The sequence below is a fragment of the Limulus polyphemus genome, unplaced genomic scaffold (genome assembly GCF_000517525.1).
Source record: "Limulus polyphemus unplaced genomic scaffold, Limulus_polyphemus-2.1.2 Scaffold5032, whole genome shotgun sequence".
Lineage (NCBI taxonomy): Eukaryota > Metazoa > Arthropoda > Merostomata > Xiphosura > Limulidae > Limulus > Limulus polyphemus.
Window position 1 is genome coordinate 3169 of NW_013670642.1, and position 17073 is coordinate 20241.

The 17073-nt window shown below is 32.5% G+C and overlaps 1 protein-coding gene across 2 annotated transcripts; it reads right to left on the bottom strand.

The window, feature by feature from the left end:
* Positions 1-725: 725 nt before the first annotated feature.
* Positions 726-16177, bottom strand: LOC106472034 (ADP-dependent glucokinase-like). Of its 2 annotated transcripts, XM_022400637.1 has the most exons (6): positions 15826-16177; positions 14260-14547; positions 11101-11237; positions 8509-8779; positions 6563-6918; positions 726-1003 (listed from the first exon to the last, which is right to left on the bottom strand). In XM_022400637.1, the coding sequence occupies exons 1-6, from the start codon at positions 16161-16163 to the stop codon at positions 873-875; spliced, it is 1521 nt and encodes a 506-aa protein (XP_022256345.1). In that variant the 5' UTR covers positions 16164-16177; the 3' UTR covers positions 726-872. The 2 variants fall into 2 exon arrangements, with proteins under 2 accessions (XP_022256345.1, XP_013788117.1); XM_013932663.2 differs by lacking the exon at positions 726-1003 and having other exon boundaries at positions 2178-6918.
* Positions 16178-17073: the final 896 nt, after the last annotated feature.

Genomic DNA, 17073 nt, shown 5'->3' on the forward strand with positions numbered 1-17073 from the left:
GGGCTATTTGTGCTCTGCCCACCACTGGTATCGAAACCCGGATTCTAGCGTTGTAAGTCCGCAGACATACCGCTGTGCCACTGGGGGCACTAATCGCACAGATTCACTAGCTTTCAATATACAATTATGAACACATATATAGTATTGTTTGTTTTTTATTTCGCGCGAAGCTACTCGAAGGCTTTCTGTATTCATTGTCCCTACTTTTGGGGTGATAGGTAAGATAGACAGAGAACACCATCTACCACCAGCAACTCTTGGACTACTCTTTAACAATGAACGTTATAACGCTGCGCGACTGATATGTCCTGTTCGGCGACGGGTTTCGAATCGAACACCTGGACCCTGTAACAACCCAGTCAACACATGTATAAATAAAAATAATTTATTTAAGAATAATTTTTACATTCGAAGAAAACCAATCAAAAGAAAAAAAAATTATACATGGAAAATCCACGTTCCCAATTTATTAAGTTTGAAAGCTAGCTAGTAAAAGTAAGTTTATATTTTGATGCTCTATTCATATTAACAGCACTTCCTGTAATACGTATTTTATTTCCTGTTTATAACGTGTTAACACGGTGTAGCGTAAAACGAGAAACCAATCATCTTTAAGATAAAGGCAATTCAATAATAAACTATTAACCACTGACTAGTAGGAAAAACTTAACATAAATAATCAATTTTAGTAAAGTATAAAACATTATATAAAGTAAAAAAAAAAAGTTTCACTTCAAAAAATTCCCGTAAAAAATTATTTTCAATTAAACTTTTGATTTTAATTTTAGTGACTATACGGTTAGGAAATTTGACACTAGGGTTACTAGAAAAACATCGTTTCTTGCACACATCAGCAAGCTTTTCAGTATCCATTATTGCTGTTGTTTAGCTGGAAATGTCTGTACTCGAACATCTAACATCAAAAAGGCAGTAAAATAGCAAGAACTGGTAGTTGATGTCCGGCAGTATAACAAATTACAGAGCTTTGGAAATTCACCTACACCTGTGATCACATGATTTTTCAAATTAGTGAGGCTAATACACAAGATGAAGATGAATGGTTGGATGCAATTTTATTACAAATTATTCAAAATTTCGTTGTAAAAAGAAAGACCTTTGTAATTATGCAATCATATAGTGAAATTATTGAATTCATTATTCATAGACTGTAATTTTAGGAAACTTTATATTTACTGAATAAAACAGAATGAACAGAAAATTTGTATGAACAAATCCCGCTTTCTATGAACTATTGTGACCAAAATTAAATCCATAAAACAAACTTGCATTTTTTTCTTTTTTTTACCATAAATGCTAAATTCTAAACTAAACAGCCTTAAAGCATTGTTAATTAGATATATGAAATATTTCCAAGGTTATTTTTATCTTCATAATGTTAACTTTTAGATCAATTGTAAATGTTTATAATTTAATAAAGAATTATCTCAACAAAGCTGATTAATCAAAGACATAAATAACTTTCATTTATCTGATTTCAAACCCACATGAAACTTATAAAAACAAAATGATATTGTGCTAAATCCTGAACATAAGGTAAAAGAACAGATGGGGGTGGGTTGAACAATCAACCCAATATTCTAAAAATTCCACTATCTTGTGATTTAAAAGAAAAGGTTTGTTTATTTGAAGTTAAGCACAAAGCTACACAATGGGCTATCTATGTTCTGCCCACCACAGGTATCGAAATCCAGTTTCTAACATTGCAAGTCTGCAGACATACTGCTGTACTACTGGGGGAGGGGCTTTAAAATAAACACTTGACTTTAATTCAATTCACTTAAATTCTTTGTGTAGAAAAAAGGTTCATGTTTATCTGGGAAAAAAAAACCTCCACTCTGTAGTGCTGGCTATGCCCATGGATATACTTGGCACTGCAGCTATATCTCTGTTCACTTAGCATGAAATATGATATAGTAAGCATTTCAGTTATATCTGTCTACTTAGCAAGTCGAGTATCAAGCATGCTTGAGTCTCATCATTTTATATACCTGAACCAAAGACTTAATTAAATCAAATTTTGTACACACTTTTTATATAATATCTTGTTTGTGATTTAAAAAGTTATAGAATTTGACTCAATATTTGTACAATATGTTAGGTTGTTGAAATTTTCTTGTGAAATGCTATTTCTAAGAAACATTAACTCTATATGCACATTTTTTTGTAGGATTGTTGTTCGTACTTTACTATATTTTATTGCAAATATGAAACATACAGTCTTAAATCAACACAACAGATTACAACATTACTTGCTGTGCTTATAATCCCTCATAATTAGTACACTGACTTTTTAACTGAAGTGATCATAACAAATTCATGGAATTTAAATAGTTCTCAAACTGTAATATTAGCCCTTTTCTTAGCTGACAATACGAGTACGTACGTAGTTACAATATCAAGATGGTGATAATACCATATTCAGTTATGTATATATATATACACATTTATAATCTCAGTCATCAAGAATATTGTAGATTCCCTTTTTAATTACACACTAAAACCTTATATCAATACATGTGAAAATCTTTAAACAAAAGTACCATTCTGTCTCGGTTATCACTTTACTGTTTGTACTAAAGTGTTAAAGTAAAGAGTGAGAGAGACCTGTAAATGACTCCTTTAACAAACAAAAACTGTACCGTGATTCATAGTTTTCGTTAAGATGTCTGTAATGATGGGATGATACGAGATTCTCCACTCAATACCCTTCAAGATGACTGCCTAAGTTATTTGTTTTTACAATCTACTTGCTGCATGGATACAGATTGTCAGAATTTACGAGTCCAGCTAATACACTGTTCCGTTTCCGTCATATAGCTTTTGCAAGATCTTCAGAGACACTTAAACCACAATACGTTAATAACTCAGCATTACGGTGTTATACTGTTCTAAGGGATATCTTACAAAATACCTCTCCTAGTTTCAAGTTTAAAACAGTGTTAAAACTTGTCAACACTCTGCTACTTTCCATTGTAGACATGTACAATTTATCAGCATGGGAATAAAACATCTTATATGGAGCTTAGGTCATTTTGTCTCATTTAGAAGGTCTTTAAGTAATCAATCATTGCATAAGGTTCTTCAAACTTCATATTTCCTCATAGTTTCTCAAAAAAAAAATGTAATTATTTTTTAGTTAAATATTTTGCACTAGAAGAAATAAAATAAATTAATATATTTACTGTTTTCACCACAAATATTCATTACAATTACAAAGAAACTCACTCTTGCTGTGTACTTAAAAGTTCTCTTTTTTCTTAAAAGGTTAGTCCATCAAAAGTTATACATCTGAGGTCAAGCAGATATATTTTCATTAAAACACGTTATCATAAGATTTTTTGAGTCGTTCAAAAGTTAGAACAGCAGTTTATACCTCTGAAAGCCGTAGAACTGTATATCCTGAAAATGTTTCCTCTGTCCAATATACCCTTTTATAATAAGGTAACCATTAAAAACATATGTAACCATTATAGTATGCACAAAGAAATATGAATTATTTAAAACAATTATAATCAGAAATAAAAACAGTTATTCTAAACAAATAAGGAGTTATCAGTGGTAGTTACACAAACGTACACTCCTAAATTAAAACAAAGACACTTTATGTACAAGGTAGTATTGAAAGTATACAACGAAATTGGCACTTAAACTGTTAAACATTTGTACGAAAAATATGCTATTATTCAGATACTAATTTAACTAAATATCTTAATGGAATGAAAGAACGGTAAAAGCAGTGAGTATCAACTGGAAATTGAAAGTAACTTTCAATACAGGCAGGGATAATATGACAGTAGGCAAAAAAAAAAAGAAAATTACACTTCCCCCCATAATAAGCCAACCCACCTTAACAAGCATCAAATGAGAGCCAATAAACGCCTTCCAATATAAGAATGAGAAAAATATAAGCCAATTATTTCAAGTCATTAATTGTCTGAATAAAATGTTCAATCACTTGTTACAAAACTTTCTACCTGTAACAATTCTTCATCTTATGAATGATTGAATCAACACCTACTAAAGACAGGTAACTAAGTTACTTTACATTTGAAATTAAATATATCCTATCAAGATCATTCAAATAATCCTAAATGTACTCACCGTCTCTAATCCTAGCACATAAATAAATTATTAGTATTTCAGAAGTTCGGGATTCTCAGGAGAAACATCATCTTCAAGTTGAACATAACTATTAATTCTACTCTATAACATCACAACCAAACTTATCCACTATACTATAAACAAAAAGGTTTTGTGAAAATTACTGGATTAAACAGATTGTTCACAATAATGACAATTGATTATAATCTACAGATGAGTAAAATTACATACTCAACAAATATTCTTCTTTTACAATTACCATCCAACACTGTCGGACTTCTCGGTAATATTGTTATGGTAATAATCTACTTAGAATTCCACCAGCAACCTTCCAACACTTAAAAATTACCCTTCCTCTAACACTGTACCTTCCAACTTTTTTCTCTTTGAGAATCCCTTACTTTTGAATGTGTTGAATTTATTGAACATAAAAAGTTTTTGTAACACATAGAATGTAACACTTTTACAATAAAATCTCATATTGTAATCAGTGTTAGTACCCAGTAAAATTGAAATATAATTCTTGGAACATAATGAAAAAATTCAAAACAAAACCATTTAACTAAAACTAATGAGACTTCTGAACTTGTTTTGAAGAACACGGTGCTTTAACGTTCGACACAACAGAAGAGAGAGAGAGATAGTCTTAAATCTGGCTCTGCATCCAGCTATTTCCTTACATAAATATTTTAAATAATTTGAAGGAAATTAAAATATTGGTAAGAACTGTAGAACCAGGAAAGTAAAAAAAGATGCCATTACCAAATATTTCTCTCAGAATCCTCTTTTGAACCCCTACAAGTTTTAGAACCACCTGTTGGGAAATGCTGCTCTAACAATATACTTTTCTAATAATAGTATCTTTCTCCAAAATTAATTTCCTATTGGTAACGAATATTCATCCTCCCTAGTTCTAAGCTTGTCAGATTGTTGAGTGCAAACTCTCTAGTAATAATCTCTTCATATTATCAAGAAATCCTATTCAGTCATCTTTATCATACTGCTGAATAACACCCTTTCCTATTGTCTTCATAGTGATGAATGGAAATCTCCTCCAGTCTTCAGTTTTTTCATATGAACTAAGAAGAAACCTTCTGAAGTTATTGGCTTTTCCATGCTGTCGTGTAGAAATCCTCCCTAGTTATTGCCTTTTAAAACTGCCGTGTAAAAACACTCCCAAGTTATCATCTTTTCACAGTGCTGTCTAGAAATACTTCTCAATTATAATTTCTTTACAATGTAAGAAGTAGGTTATCCAAATTCATAGTTTTCTCACAGATGACAATCATCCCCTTATCAATTGTAACAACCCACCACTGCTTAGTAATATTTAGTGAATTTGATTGTCTTCACTGCAACATACAAGTATATGTTAAAATTTTTAACTACCCTCCAATATAACTAATATCACAATGATTCCACTATTCTGCACCATACTGTCCTAAAAAACAATTTTGCAATTCTGTGCTTCAATAAAACCATGTTCAAGAGCATATCAATATCACTAAATAGAAAGATATCGAACTGTGATTGCTTGAACTTTAACCTGATACAAAGAGACAACTGTATGTACAAAAAGTCACTTGTACCAAACGTACATAAATCAGTAGTGTTATACAAGCATGCCATTTCCATTAAGCAATTCATTCCACAGTTGCGTCAAACAATTAACGTTACAATGCGTAATAACAATCAAATTCAGACAGTATAACTGGTGTTCTTTTCAATGAGAAATCACCTAGCTAAATTTCTATCAAAAACGTTCCCAGAGATCGCTGCCAAGAAGCGGATAGAAATCAAGATTTGAAGTAAGAATGGCTTCATTTCTGAACGTAATTCAATAAATATTCAGGAAAAAAAAAAGATCAGAAATTTATCCATATATTAAAAATCAAGTGAACAGAAAGCTTCCTTCTAGGACTAACTACAGTTTACTCTTGTTCCAGCATGACTCGCACAATTACAGTAGGTAGTAATTGAATAACCCAATGCTTAGCAAATGTTAAGTAGTAATTTAACCACAAAAAATAAGTTGACAAAAATTTCTTCAAAAGTAAGTACATGAAAAATACGACATTTACAAATTAACCCATAGACAAAGCAGTTCCCATTTTCACTTACCAAAAATATTCTGGTCCAACATCAAATAATCCTTCTTTTATTACAATGAACAATGGAAAAAGATCAAATCTACGTGTATGGATTAAAAAGACAAAACAAGAAAATATAAAAAGAGCTCAAGTATTATGTGTTAAAACTTCAGTTTTATTTTAATATTCTATTATGGAGGGCAATTTTTTTTTTTTATTTGGTAAATGAAGAGAAAATATATTTGTTTTTTGATTCATTATTCAAACCCATAATCACAATTAACCTAGTTTAAGAAAGAAAAAAAAAAGTTAAATTTGAAAAACCAAACCAGCAGATGATATATTGTCACCTCCTCCTCCAGTCTGTAAGACTTCAGTACACACCAATACTGGAGCCACACACACTTCCCTGTCTCCTTCGTCCCAGCAAGAAACGGGTCTGCTAGATTTAACGGGGATCCGTTTTGCATCATTTCTCAGGGAGCTAGTAAAGGCATCATCCAGAATCAACTTGGCTTTAGCAGTATCAATTCTATGTGAGCCACAGGTGTGGCGGTGAGCCGTCAGTGCGGCTTTGGCTGCTGCCGACATTGTGTTCTTCCACGAGGAGTCTTTCTCCGTCATGATGGCCTGGAAAGCCAGCGTGTGAACGTGGAGACGAGTTAGTTTTCTTTGGCCACTTCTCTTCCATGTTTCTTGGAGAATACTGAATTTCAATACAAATCACATTTTTTAAACTTTTTCATACCATCTACATCCACGGACACACAGAAGTAAAATAAATGAAAAATGTATGAAAATAACAACTTCTCAAGTATCATAGACTAGTTTCTTTAAGACATCCTTGAATTTTCCATCAGTTTATAATACTAAACAGCTAATAATAATTACCACTACTGTCAGTCTCACACTCATGTAAATTAATATAGGTCTAAAAACTGCATAAAAGACAATGTAAGATATTGTTCTTTCTTTTGTTATTAAATTCCTAATGACCTCGTTATCTGTTAATTGTATACCCTGCTTTGTGAAAAATAATAATTGACTCATTTAACTGATTACGTACTCGTGTCTTTAAATTTCAAAGCCAAAAATCCATAAAAAAGTGGAAATGTGTCTAATTCCAGGGTCTTGAATATCTCCTCTCTTAGGCAAAATCCTAAAGTAAGTTAGCCCATGTACACTGCCAAACAGTTTCCATTTATAGCAATCAAGTTGCCAACTCTGGGTGATGTATGCTAACACTCCACTAAAATGTATCAGTTCTAAAAGTCTAATATTAATTTGAATGATTCAACTTTTCCACAGCAGAGGGAAAGGAATGTTTATTTGATGACCGGATGAAGAAATTGTACGTGTGTGCTACTAATGCATTACCTAGAGATTAGAAGGTATAATACTTCAATAAATATTTTGTCCTGTCCATTTGGTCTTGACTATGAAGTGTACAAGGTGTGCAGAAACATTTCCTCCAGCACTTGTCTGGATAGCCTATCAAAATTAACCATGGATTGCAACAGTGGGTCCAGATAGACTGCCAAACTTACCCTGGGATAGCAACAGTAGGTCCAGACAGCTAGTCAAAATTACCCCGAGATAGTAACCATGGGCCCAGACAGCTAGTCAAAATTACTGAGATAATAACCATGAGTCCAGACAGCTAGTCAAAATAACCCTGAGATAGTAACCACAAGTCCATACATCTAGTCAAAATTACCCTGAGATAGTAACCATGGGCCCAGACAGCCTGTCAAAATTACCCTCGGATAGCACCTTTGGGTCCAAATAGTCTGACAAACTTACCCTGGGATAGCAAATGTGGGTCCAGACAGTCTGACAAAACTACCCTGGAAATTACAATCATGGATACAATCACTCTATGAATATAACACAGGAATGCAAACTATATATCCACATATTCTGTCAAAATAACACTAAAAAATGACAGTCTGTCAAATGAAACTGGGATGGAAACCATGTTCCCAAATAGTTTATGAAAAGGACAACAACACTGGGATGGCAACCGTACTTATCTCCAGAACAAAGTAACATACACTCTTTACCCAAGATCACATACATTTCAAGTTTCAGAAAATTCACTAATTTTAGTGCAGGTAAGTCAGATTTTTGCACTACCACGAGCTCTTGATTTAAATTCCAGTGTACCTTAAGTACTGTATGATAACAAATATTTTATATAGAATCCAGACACTTTTAATGAATCACCAAGAGCTTTATAAGTAAATCCTCACTATTTTTATCATATAAAAAAATTAAATCACCAAACCAAACTTACTCAAAAACATCTCTCATCTGATCAAGCACAGTAGCGACTCTTGGTGTGGCCTCGGAGATCAGGGTCACATTGCCATATTTAAGAATATGATAGAAATTAGGCAGTTCTTGCTCATTCATTCCAAGAGAGTCTGCAAAAGGTATGATAAGATCCACTATATCGTGTAACAGCGCTTCTTCTGTGAAAGAAGCCATTTCAAAGTGGACTTTGGTATCTTGGGGCAGTCGTGAACATATTTCGCTTACTTGCATGAGTTTTTCTCGTCTCAATTCTGTACAAATATGAGACGTATAACTAATTATCCCAAAACAATAAAGACAATTTCTGCTAAAACGTTTTATGATAGACTGTTCAACAACAATTTTGACAAAATTAAACACACAACAACTCAACAAATTACAAGTAAAAGGTAATTTTTTTTAGACCACAATGTAATTTCCTGCAGTACAATAAGCCATTACATAAGATTTGTTAACTTTGACAAAAAAAAAAAAAGACGACAAAAACAGAGTACTATCCATTTAAAGAAAGAGTTATTCTTACTTTCCCAAAAGAAAATGGTACGTTCTTCTTGCTTTCAGTTAGTGCTACTACTGTTACAGTTTTTATTGTTATGTTTGTTTCATGATTTCACTCAAAATGCTCACAAAAAGCAAACTTAGTAAATGTAAATAACTTTGGTTACATTTTAATGAGTGAAAATATTAGAGAAAAAAATATTCTTGGGCAGAGATATCTCCCTACACCTCACCTAGACAGTTGATGGTAAGTCTAGGCGAGTCAAAAATCAGGAAAAAAAAAGGTACTTAAATTTCCTTGAAGACAAACCGTGGAAAGCCGTATGAGAAATATCCGTAGACAAATTACAATTTATCGTAAATTAAAAAATTACATTATTTCAATGGTGTGAAATATTTAACACATTTTTAATGTCATCATAGTGAAAAGTCAAAATCTAGGAAAAGAAGATGCTTGAAATATAGCAGTGAACTCCCACTACACACAGAAGATCATGCTGAAGTTTATTTTCCTTGAAAAGGTTTTTTTTTTTGCACGACAGTGAAGTGAAGAAGATGAAAAGGCATTATATAAGCCTTACAATGATATTCTGAAACTTTTTTATGTTCAGTTTTTAAGAAGTATAATTTTTCTTCAGAAGTCTTCAGTTCTATGTTTTAATATAAATTCATAACTTCATGTACTGTTGCCTAGGAGAACAACACAGCATCTTAAAAAATAACAGAAATAATTTTTCAAAACACATTCACTGCATACCAGATTTTAATGGACGTAAATTTGATTTTTATTAGATGTTGTCTCTTAGATTTATCTGTCTTCGGCATTTATTTGTGTTATTTTTTATCTTGCTCCTAAACTTTTTGATAAAATTTCAAGATGACCAGCCAATAGCATTAAACTTATCAAACCTACTAGCCAATAGCACTGAACTTATCTAGACAAGTGACCAATAGCATCAGACTTATGAAACCGAGTGGCCAATAACATTAGAATTATAATTATGGTGTTATCCTAGAGCTGCAAGGTTGTTTGAACATATTTTTTCAACCAAAAGGTTAATCAAAGATTCTATTATAACTAATCATTCAAATTCTTAACATAATACAAGTTTAAAAAAATCTTAGAAATTACAGTTAAAGACATCAATTTCCACCAGAGCTCCTTAAAATTCCAAGAGTGGATTTAGAAAAAAAAAATTAAATACTGTCATCAGCACAGTCAATGAGGATTTCATTCGCTTAGATCATGTAGCAAAGTTACTTTCAAGCCAAAGTGATTCAACGATGAGCATGCAAATTTATGTACTTTAAAAGAAATTTCCATTGGAGATTGACAGACTGCTCTAATTGGTCAATAGAATGCACTCAACTAAACCAATCAGTAGCGATGTTACATGAATATTCACCATGACAGAGCAGGTGTAACATATAATTTATTTCTTCATGATATTTCACACGAGGTCGACCAATATCATATATACATACATGTGATTTTCCAGTTCAGTAGAACGCGATAACTTTTTGGCAGTTTGATTTTGGTGATCAAAATAAAGAATCAAAGATGTCATCAACGAGTACTACAAAAAATAATTTTTGTTCTGAGGAGAACAATTTATAGCTTTCCTTGTATATATATATATATATATTAAAATGAAAGACTGTAGTTTAAAAAGTTATGGCTTAGAAACCTGACATAAAACCTAAAATGAATTTCAGTTAGTCTACCAAATTGTAGTACAAAAAAGGAACTGACATTTTGCTAGCACTAATAAAAAAATTGTGAATTACAATAATTTACTTAATGACTTTAAAATTCTTGGAGACACAATGGTGATGTGCTTTGGGTTTTTAATTTATTTTTTTTACAAGTAATTTTAACTTTAATATTATAGGAAAATATGTGGTAAAAAATCAAATTTGAAACTGGTCCTAAATCAAACATGCACCATTTCAGTACAAGCTACATTATTATATGTACACTACTTTCAATTTGGAAAAAGCAAAAAATTTTATTTAAAATGTGTAAAAGTTTCTGGTTTGCTACATGTAGTGTTTCCGACAATGACGTACTTACGGGGCTGAAATGGAAAGTTGTCCATCATTTGCAAACCTCCTACAACAAGCAAGTTGGGATTAAAAGTTTCTAGATGTTTAACAAAGCCATGAATGGACATCAGATGAGGGTTACTATGGTCATTATGTACAATAAACCTGTTAGCAAAACAGCAAAAATCATTGGTTATAAAATGAATAAACAAAACCATGCTCTTTAGTGAAGTCCACACTGTATAAAAGCCTTAGTTTTTAATGTGTGACCTTTGTTAGAATCAAAATAAAAAATTCAAAATGTTATTCACACAGCTTTTATTGCAAATATACAGTAACTCTCCCATTTATGTCAGAGATATGCTGCTAAAAAATACAACGTTAGGCAGTTCGATGTAAATTGGACTGACTTAGTGTTATAAAGGGAAAGATGCATTCCTAGAGACTAATTTTAAAACATTTAATCTAACCCAACATAAAGACGTAGAAAATAAATAAATCAATACTGAACACTCGTGTTTAAGGGTCTTAGGAAAGTTCAGTGTAAAAATAATTATAGGGAATATTACTCAATATTGGCCGATAGCATAAACAATATGCAATTGAGGCCGAGGAAGTGCAGGCAGGCTGGTTTTGACTGGACTCCCAGGAGTAGAAAAATACCTACACAATGCACCTACTTGTTGTCATGACACAGCATGATTTGAATTTTTTGTTTTTGGCACCGTAAGCCAGACTTAACCCACTTATTTCAGATATTGTTCCCTAATTTCTTAATGACTTCATATGAATCGACGTACATGGGAGAGTTACTATCTCACACAAACAAAGGGCTAATATAAACAGTGTTTACCAAAACTATTTACTTGTACATCATGCTAGTACACACAACTATTTACAAGATGCAAATACAAGTAATATGACAGCATGTTACACATAGCTCAAACCACTCTCAATATTATAAATTTAAATTAAAAACTCCAATACTATTTACCACAGGATGGTAAATTTTATCACCATTTATACACATGATTAAACAGTAAAAGCACACAAGAAACCAAAAACTAACTTTGAAAAATTGTTTGTTTCATGTGAGAATTTTGAAAGAAGAGTGACAAGTACAATGGTATGATATTTTACAGACTACACGTTTTTAGCAGATAACCAAGGAAATCAATCCTTTTGTTTCAATGTTAGTATAATGTTATAAACATGTAAAAAAAGACCTGTTTTCAGCAGATAACCATGGAAATCAATCCTCTTGTTTCAATGTTAGTATCATGTTATCATTCATGATGCTAGTAAAACATTGAACACAAAGAAACAGAACCCTAAAACCTTTCGAAAGATGGACTTTGTGAACGTGCTCGGGTTATAGGGCTTCACATCTTTGTGTAAAATTCATTATGCTGTAAAATTTCCAAAAACTTGTTGAATGAAACTGAAAAAAACGTTAAAAATACTTTGTTTTGTCTTAGAAATTTAATATATTTTAGTGTTCATCAGAATGTTGCAACCTGATTAACATTCACAGACATATTTCTCTTGACACATCATTTTACCAATTCCAGTGGTCCCCACTTCTGGCTGTATTTTGTAAACAACAAAGTGAAAACTGAAAAATACTTATTAGGGACCTTCATGTTACAAGAGCTTAAGTGAGATATCAATAAATTCCTGAAAAATAAAGGACAGATTTTAATTTTTTTTCTCAAGGGTATGTGTGTGTGTGCAAGGACAAATTCGAAAGACCAAATAGGCCCTTGTTATACATATGATACAGTAAGGCAAATTAAGGGCACAAAGAACTTTTATCAAAGACAAAATTTGGAGACACACAAGAATGAATACACAATACAAGATAGCTAGTCAAACTGAACTCTATATAACTGTGCTACCTCTGATGACAAACGTAAGAATAAGAATGAATACACAATACAAGATAGTTGGTCAACCTCAACTCTATATAACTGTGCTACCTCTGACGACAAACGCACTACATTTACCTCACTGAGATTAACCCCATTAGCACTTTAAACCCATTAATCACTAAACCATAAAGACTGCAACATCATCTATTCAAGACGTGGAAAAACCAATGACTTCCTTAGACAAACTAGAGGGGCATTCAGTACAGCACATACTCTTGCCATGCAACGTTGATCATATTTAACCCTCAAAAAAATACTAAAATCTGTCCGTATGTCAGTCATTATTAATGGACATGGACCATTTCTGACAAGACAATGAGGAATAACATTCTACATGTGTCCACCAAGATTCATCAAAATCTGATAACTTTTGACTGAGTTACAGAGCAAAAATAGTGTGAAAAATAGGTCCCATGTTAACGGATAAGGATTTTTTTAATTCTCGTGAACTTGCTGCGACTTGACCCTCCAAACACTAATCACTTCTAAGCTGGGTCATAGTACAAATGTATTCCAACTTTCATCCAAATCCATTCAGCTGTTTTCAAGAAATCTTAATGGCAAACACTCACACACATAGGGGTGAAAACATAGCCTCCGTCACCTTCGGTGGCAGAGGTAATACACAAGGTAAAGCAAGCCGTACGGAGTAAAGAAACAACACTAGATCCAGTATAAATGAACCAAGTTTAAACTTCAACATAAATAAAAAAGAGGCTATAGTTTTCTAGTAATTATAAAGGAGAGGGGGTGTTTGATAATAAAAATATATTTTCACCTCAAAGTTACATCCCCCAATGCACATACAAAAATTTATAAAGTATAGTAAATATACAACTAAGAAATATATCAGAAAGACAACAACAATAGTCAGAAAAATAGACACGTCATTAAAATTACATGCCACTTCAATCTGAAATACAAACTCAACAGGCTGACTGCAGTAACAAAATGTACATGATAAAAAAATTAATTTGATTAAACCTTTCATTGAAATTAAAATTAGTTTCTCCACAACACACACACATAATAATAATAGAAAAAATACAAATTTCAGAAATACATCATGAATATACCCTCCTTTTCCTGGACATGTTTGAAAATGTAAGTTTTAGTTGACATACAAACATCTAATCTTTCCCTTGTCAAACTAACCTCATTTTCATAAAGCAGCCTTACTTGTAAAGCTCTAGATAATAAATATGGACCCATATCTTTACCTGACTAACGACTCCACTTTCAAAATGCATCCTTACCTATTTGCTCGAGATGCTAAATACGGACCCCATCTTTCTCCTGCCAAATACTCCAGTAAAATATGGATGTCATCTTCTTCTGTGAAGGGACCAGAAATAATAACTTCATCTGGTAAAAACTGTTTCAGTCCTTTTGTCATCTGTGCCCCAAGAAGAACATCACAGCCTTCTTTAGCAAATCTTGCTGCCATAACAGGTGCATTTCCTCCAATAGCCCAGTGCACATCATTTGCCCTACTTGCCAGTTCTAGCACTTCTTTAAAAAGTGTTTCATTCTTTATATACCTCCTAATAAAAATTAAAACATAACTGAAAGACTACAACAGCTTCTTAAAACATAAAATCTCTATTTGGGCAAAATCAACTTTGAACAATCAATGAACAATGCACACGCAGGTATTAGAAAGACAGAAAATAACTGTTCTAGCACAGTTAAATATTTAAGACAATATTATATGATGCATAACTTATTAAGAGTCTTATCACTGTTTAAATAAAACAAGTCATCTAATTAACATTTGTCAGTTAACAATGATATCCAGAAACACAACACTACACTTTGGCAATTATTTACAATAAACATCTTATTAATATTAAATTTCCAATCCGACATCATCAGTAACATATTGTTTGAGTAATAAAAGTAAAGGAAAAAGATTAAAGTAACAAGTTACAGGAAACATGAAATAAAATGTTAACATTGAAATAACGGTGCCAAAACTGATTTCAATAAAATAGTTTATTAGTTTCCATATTTAAAACATTCTTTCAGTTTCAAGTATTAAGATATTTGGTGACAGTCTGTTAATCCGAGGGCCAACAGTATGAATTTTTTTTTTTCAAATAGTTACATGGATTGTTTGGTTAAATTTGTGAAATTTTATGACAAAAACACCCCAGGATATACCTAAAAGGTTGCAATTTCTCATGAATGAATGGATAATGTTTATCATTACTTCCCTGATGTTATTTTCTTGTATGTGTGTATAGTTTTAGCAAAGCCCACTGGATCGTATTTAGGAATCTAGCTGTGAGAATGGACATTCAAGATTCTTATTCCATAGTGCTGTGAAAACGAATGTTATGTCCCTTACTCATTAAACATGATGAAAGCTTCCAGTCAGTAAAACTATCTTGACACCAAGGCAATGCAATGAGCTGTACACAACAATTAAAACGAGAGTAAGTTGTTAGGGGTAGCTGATCCTTTAAACCCCCGCCACGATGTACCCATTAACTTTAAAGTTTAAATTTTAACTTTTCATTTGAGATTGTATTCATTTATTATGGACCTAAGAATTTGTTTAATCATTCAATTTTTGACACACACACACACATATATATATATATATATATATATATATATTGCGAAAAGCAAAAATCTGTGATTATCGGGTCTTTTGAATACTGGGCGGTCACAGGTATTCGCACTCGAAAACCAAGACTGACAGTGAAACTGTACAGTGTGGGGTAGGCGAGGGCTGGATTAGTGTTACTATTAGTTATACTTATAGTATACTAAGTAATACAAATATATATAGTTTCAAACACATTAAATTAGCTTACTCTGCTGCAGCACCATGTCGAAAAAAATAGGCAAATACTTTCAGAAGTTCGTCCTGCGTAGAAATGGAATGAAAATGTTCAGGAATCTTAGGTGGTGGATTGAAAAGTAAAACATCTTTGCTGTGCACAAAAAGATCTTGGCATGACCCAAAACCTACTGCCACTTTAGGTTTGTAGCTAAGAGAAACCTTTTTTTCAGCCCTTAAAAGTCCATTCAGTGTTTCTTCGAGTCTTTGCTCAAAATCACTATGTCCATTTTGATTAAAATAAAATGCTATTAATACAAGTAATACAGAAAATAGACTACCAATTGAAACTTTCGCCGACGTCGACGCCATTATGTAATGTATACTCTCACAAATATTTCACTAGAGGGCACTTGAATATTAAGCTCAGAAAAAAAAAAAACATTATAAACAATGCATTATTTTTTATGACGACGAACTCCCTTTCGTAGAGAATAAAGTTTGGAGACGGCTTGAATGGATAGTGAAAGAAACTTTGTTAGAAATGTACAATATTTCGAAAAGCTTTTGTCATCAGCAGAATTATTATAGTGTATCCTCTTCGTTCGTTTGTTTCATAACTATTTGTTGTTAAGCGTCAGGGGTGGAGGAGGCAATTTTGGATTGGTCAGGCAACTCAGAATAATATGCAAAGCATACCACTGCTAGGGGGATTTGGGGATATACTCTCCAGGAAATTTTTGAAAAATAAGTACTCTGAAATTGAATTTTGGGCTAACTTTACTGTAATTTATTGAAAGTATTAATCATTTGCAAACACTTCTTTATGATTCATAAAAATAGGTGCTCACTGGCACTTATATTCACCATAGCTATAGCAAGCACAAACTTGCTGTACTAATTCATACATACATACTACTATAAGTCTATCTATTTACCCAGAAACATTTTATGAAGTGCAAGTTAAAGTTTAAAAAGTCCTACAGTTACTGTGACAAAATGTTAGTCCTACTATTGCCCGGTCTACCGGACCTACCCCGGCGCATTTGAGCACAAAGCTAAACGAAGGGCTATCTGCGCTGTGCCAATCATATGTATCTAATCCTGATTTTTAGCGCTATAAGCCCTCAAGCTTACTGCTAAGCCATGTCACAGGAGGAGCCTCTTCGCCGACATCACATATTTCGTTAAAATTAATAAAGCACAACATTACGTGCGGGCAATGTAAAATTGAATCTCATAAATTTTCGAATATTCTTCTTAATAATAACATTATTGTATT

What these genes read in the sequence shown, in the direction of transcription:
- LOC106472034 (XM_022400637.1), bottom strand. Translation starts at nt 16,163, where the DNA reads ATGGCGTCGACGTCGGCGAAAGTTTCAATTGGTAGTCTATTTTCTGTA. An exon ending in CGACATGGTGCTGCAGCAGA is followed by an intron (nt 14,548 to 15,825) that starts GTAAGCTAATTT and finishes AATTTTTATTAG; the next exon opens with GAGGTATATAAAGAATGAAA. An exon ending in CTTACAGACTGGAGGAGGAG is followed by an intron (nt 1,004 to 6,562) that starts GTGACAATATAT and finishes ATGTGATCACAG; the next exon opens with GTGTAGGTGAATTTCCAAAG.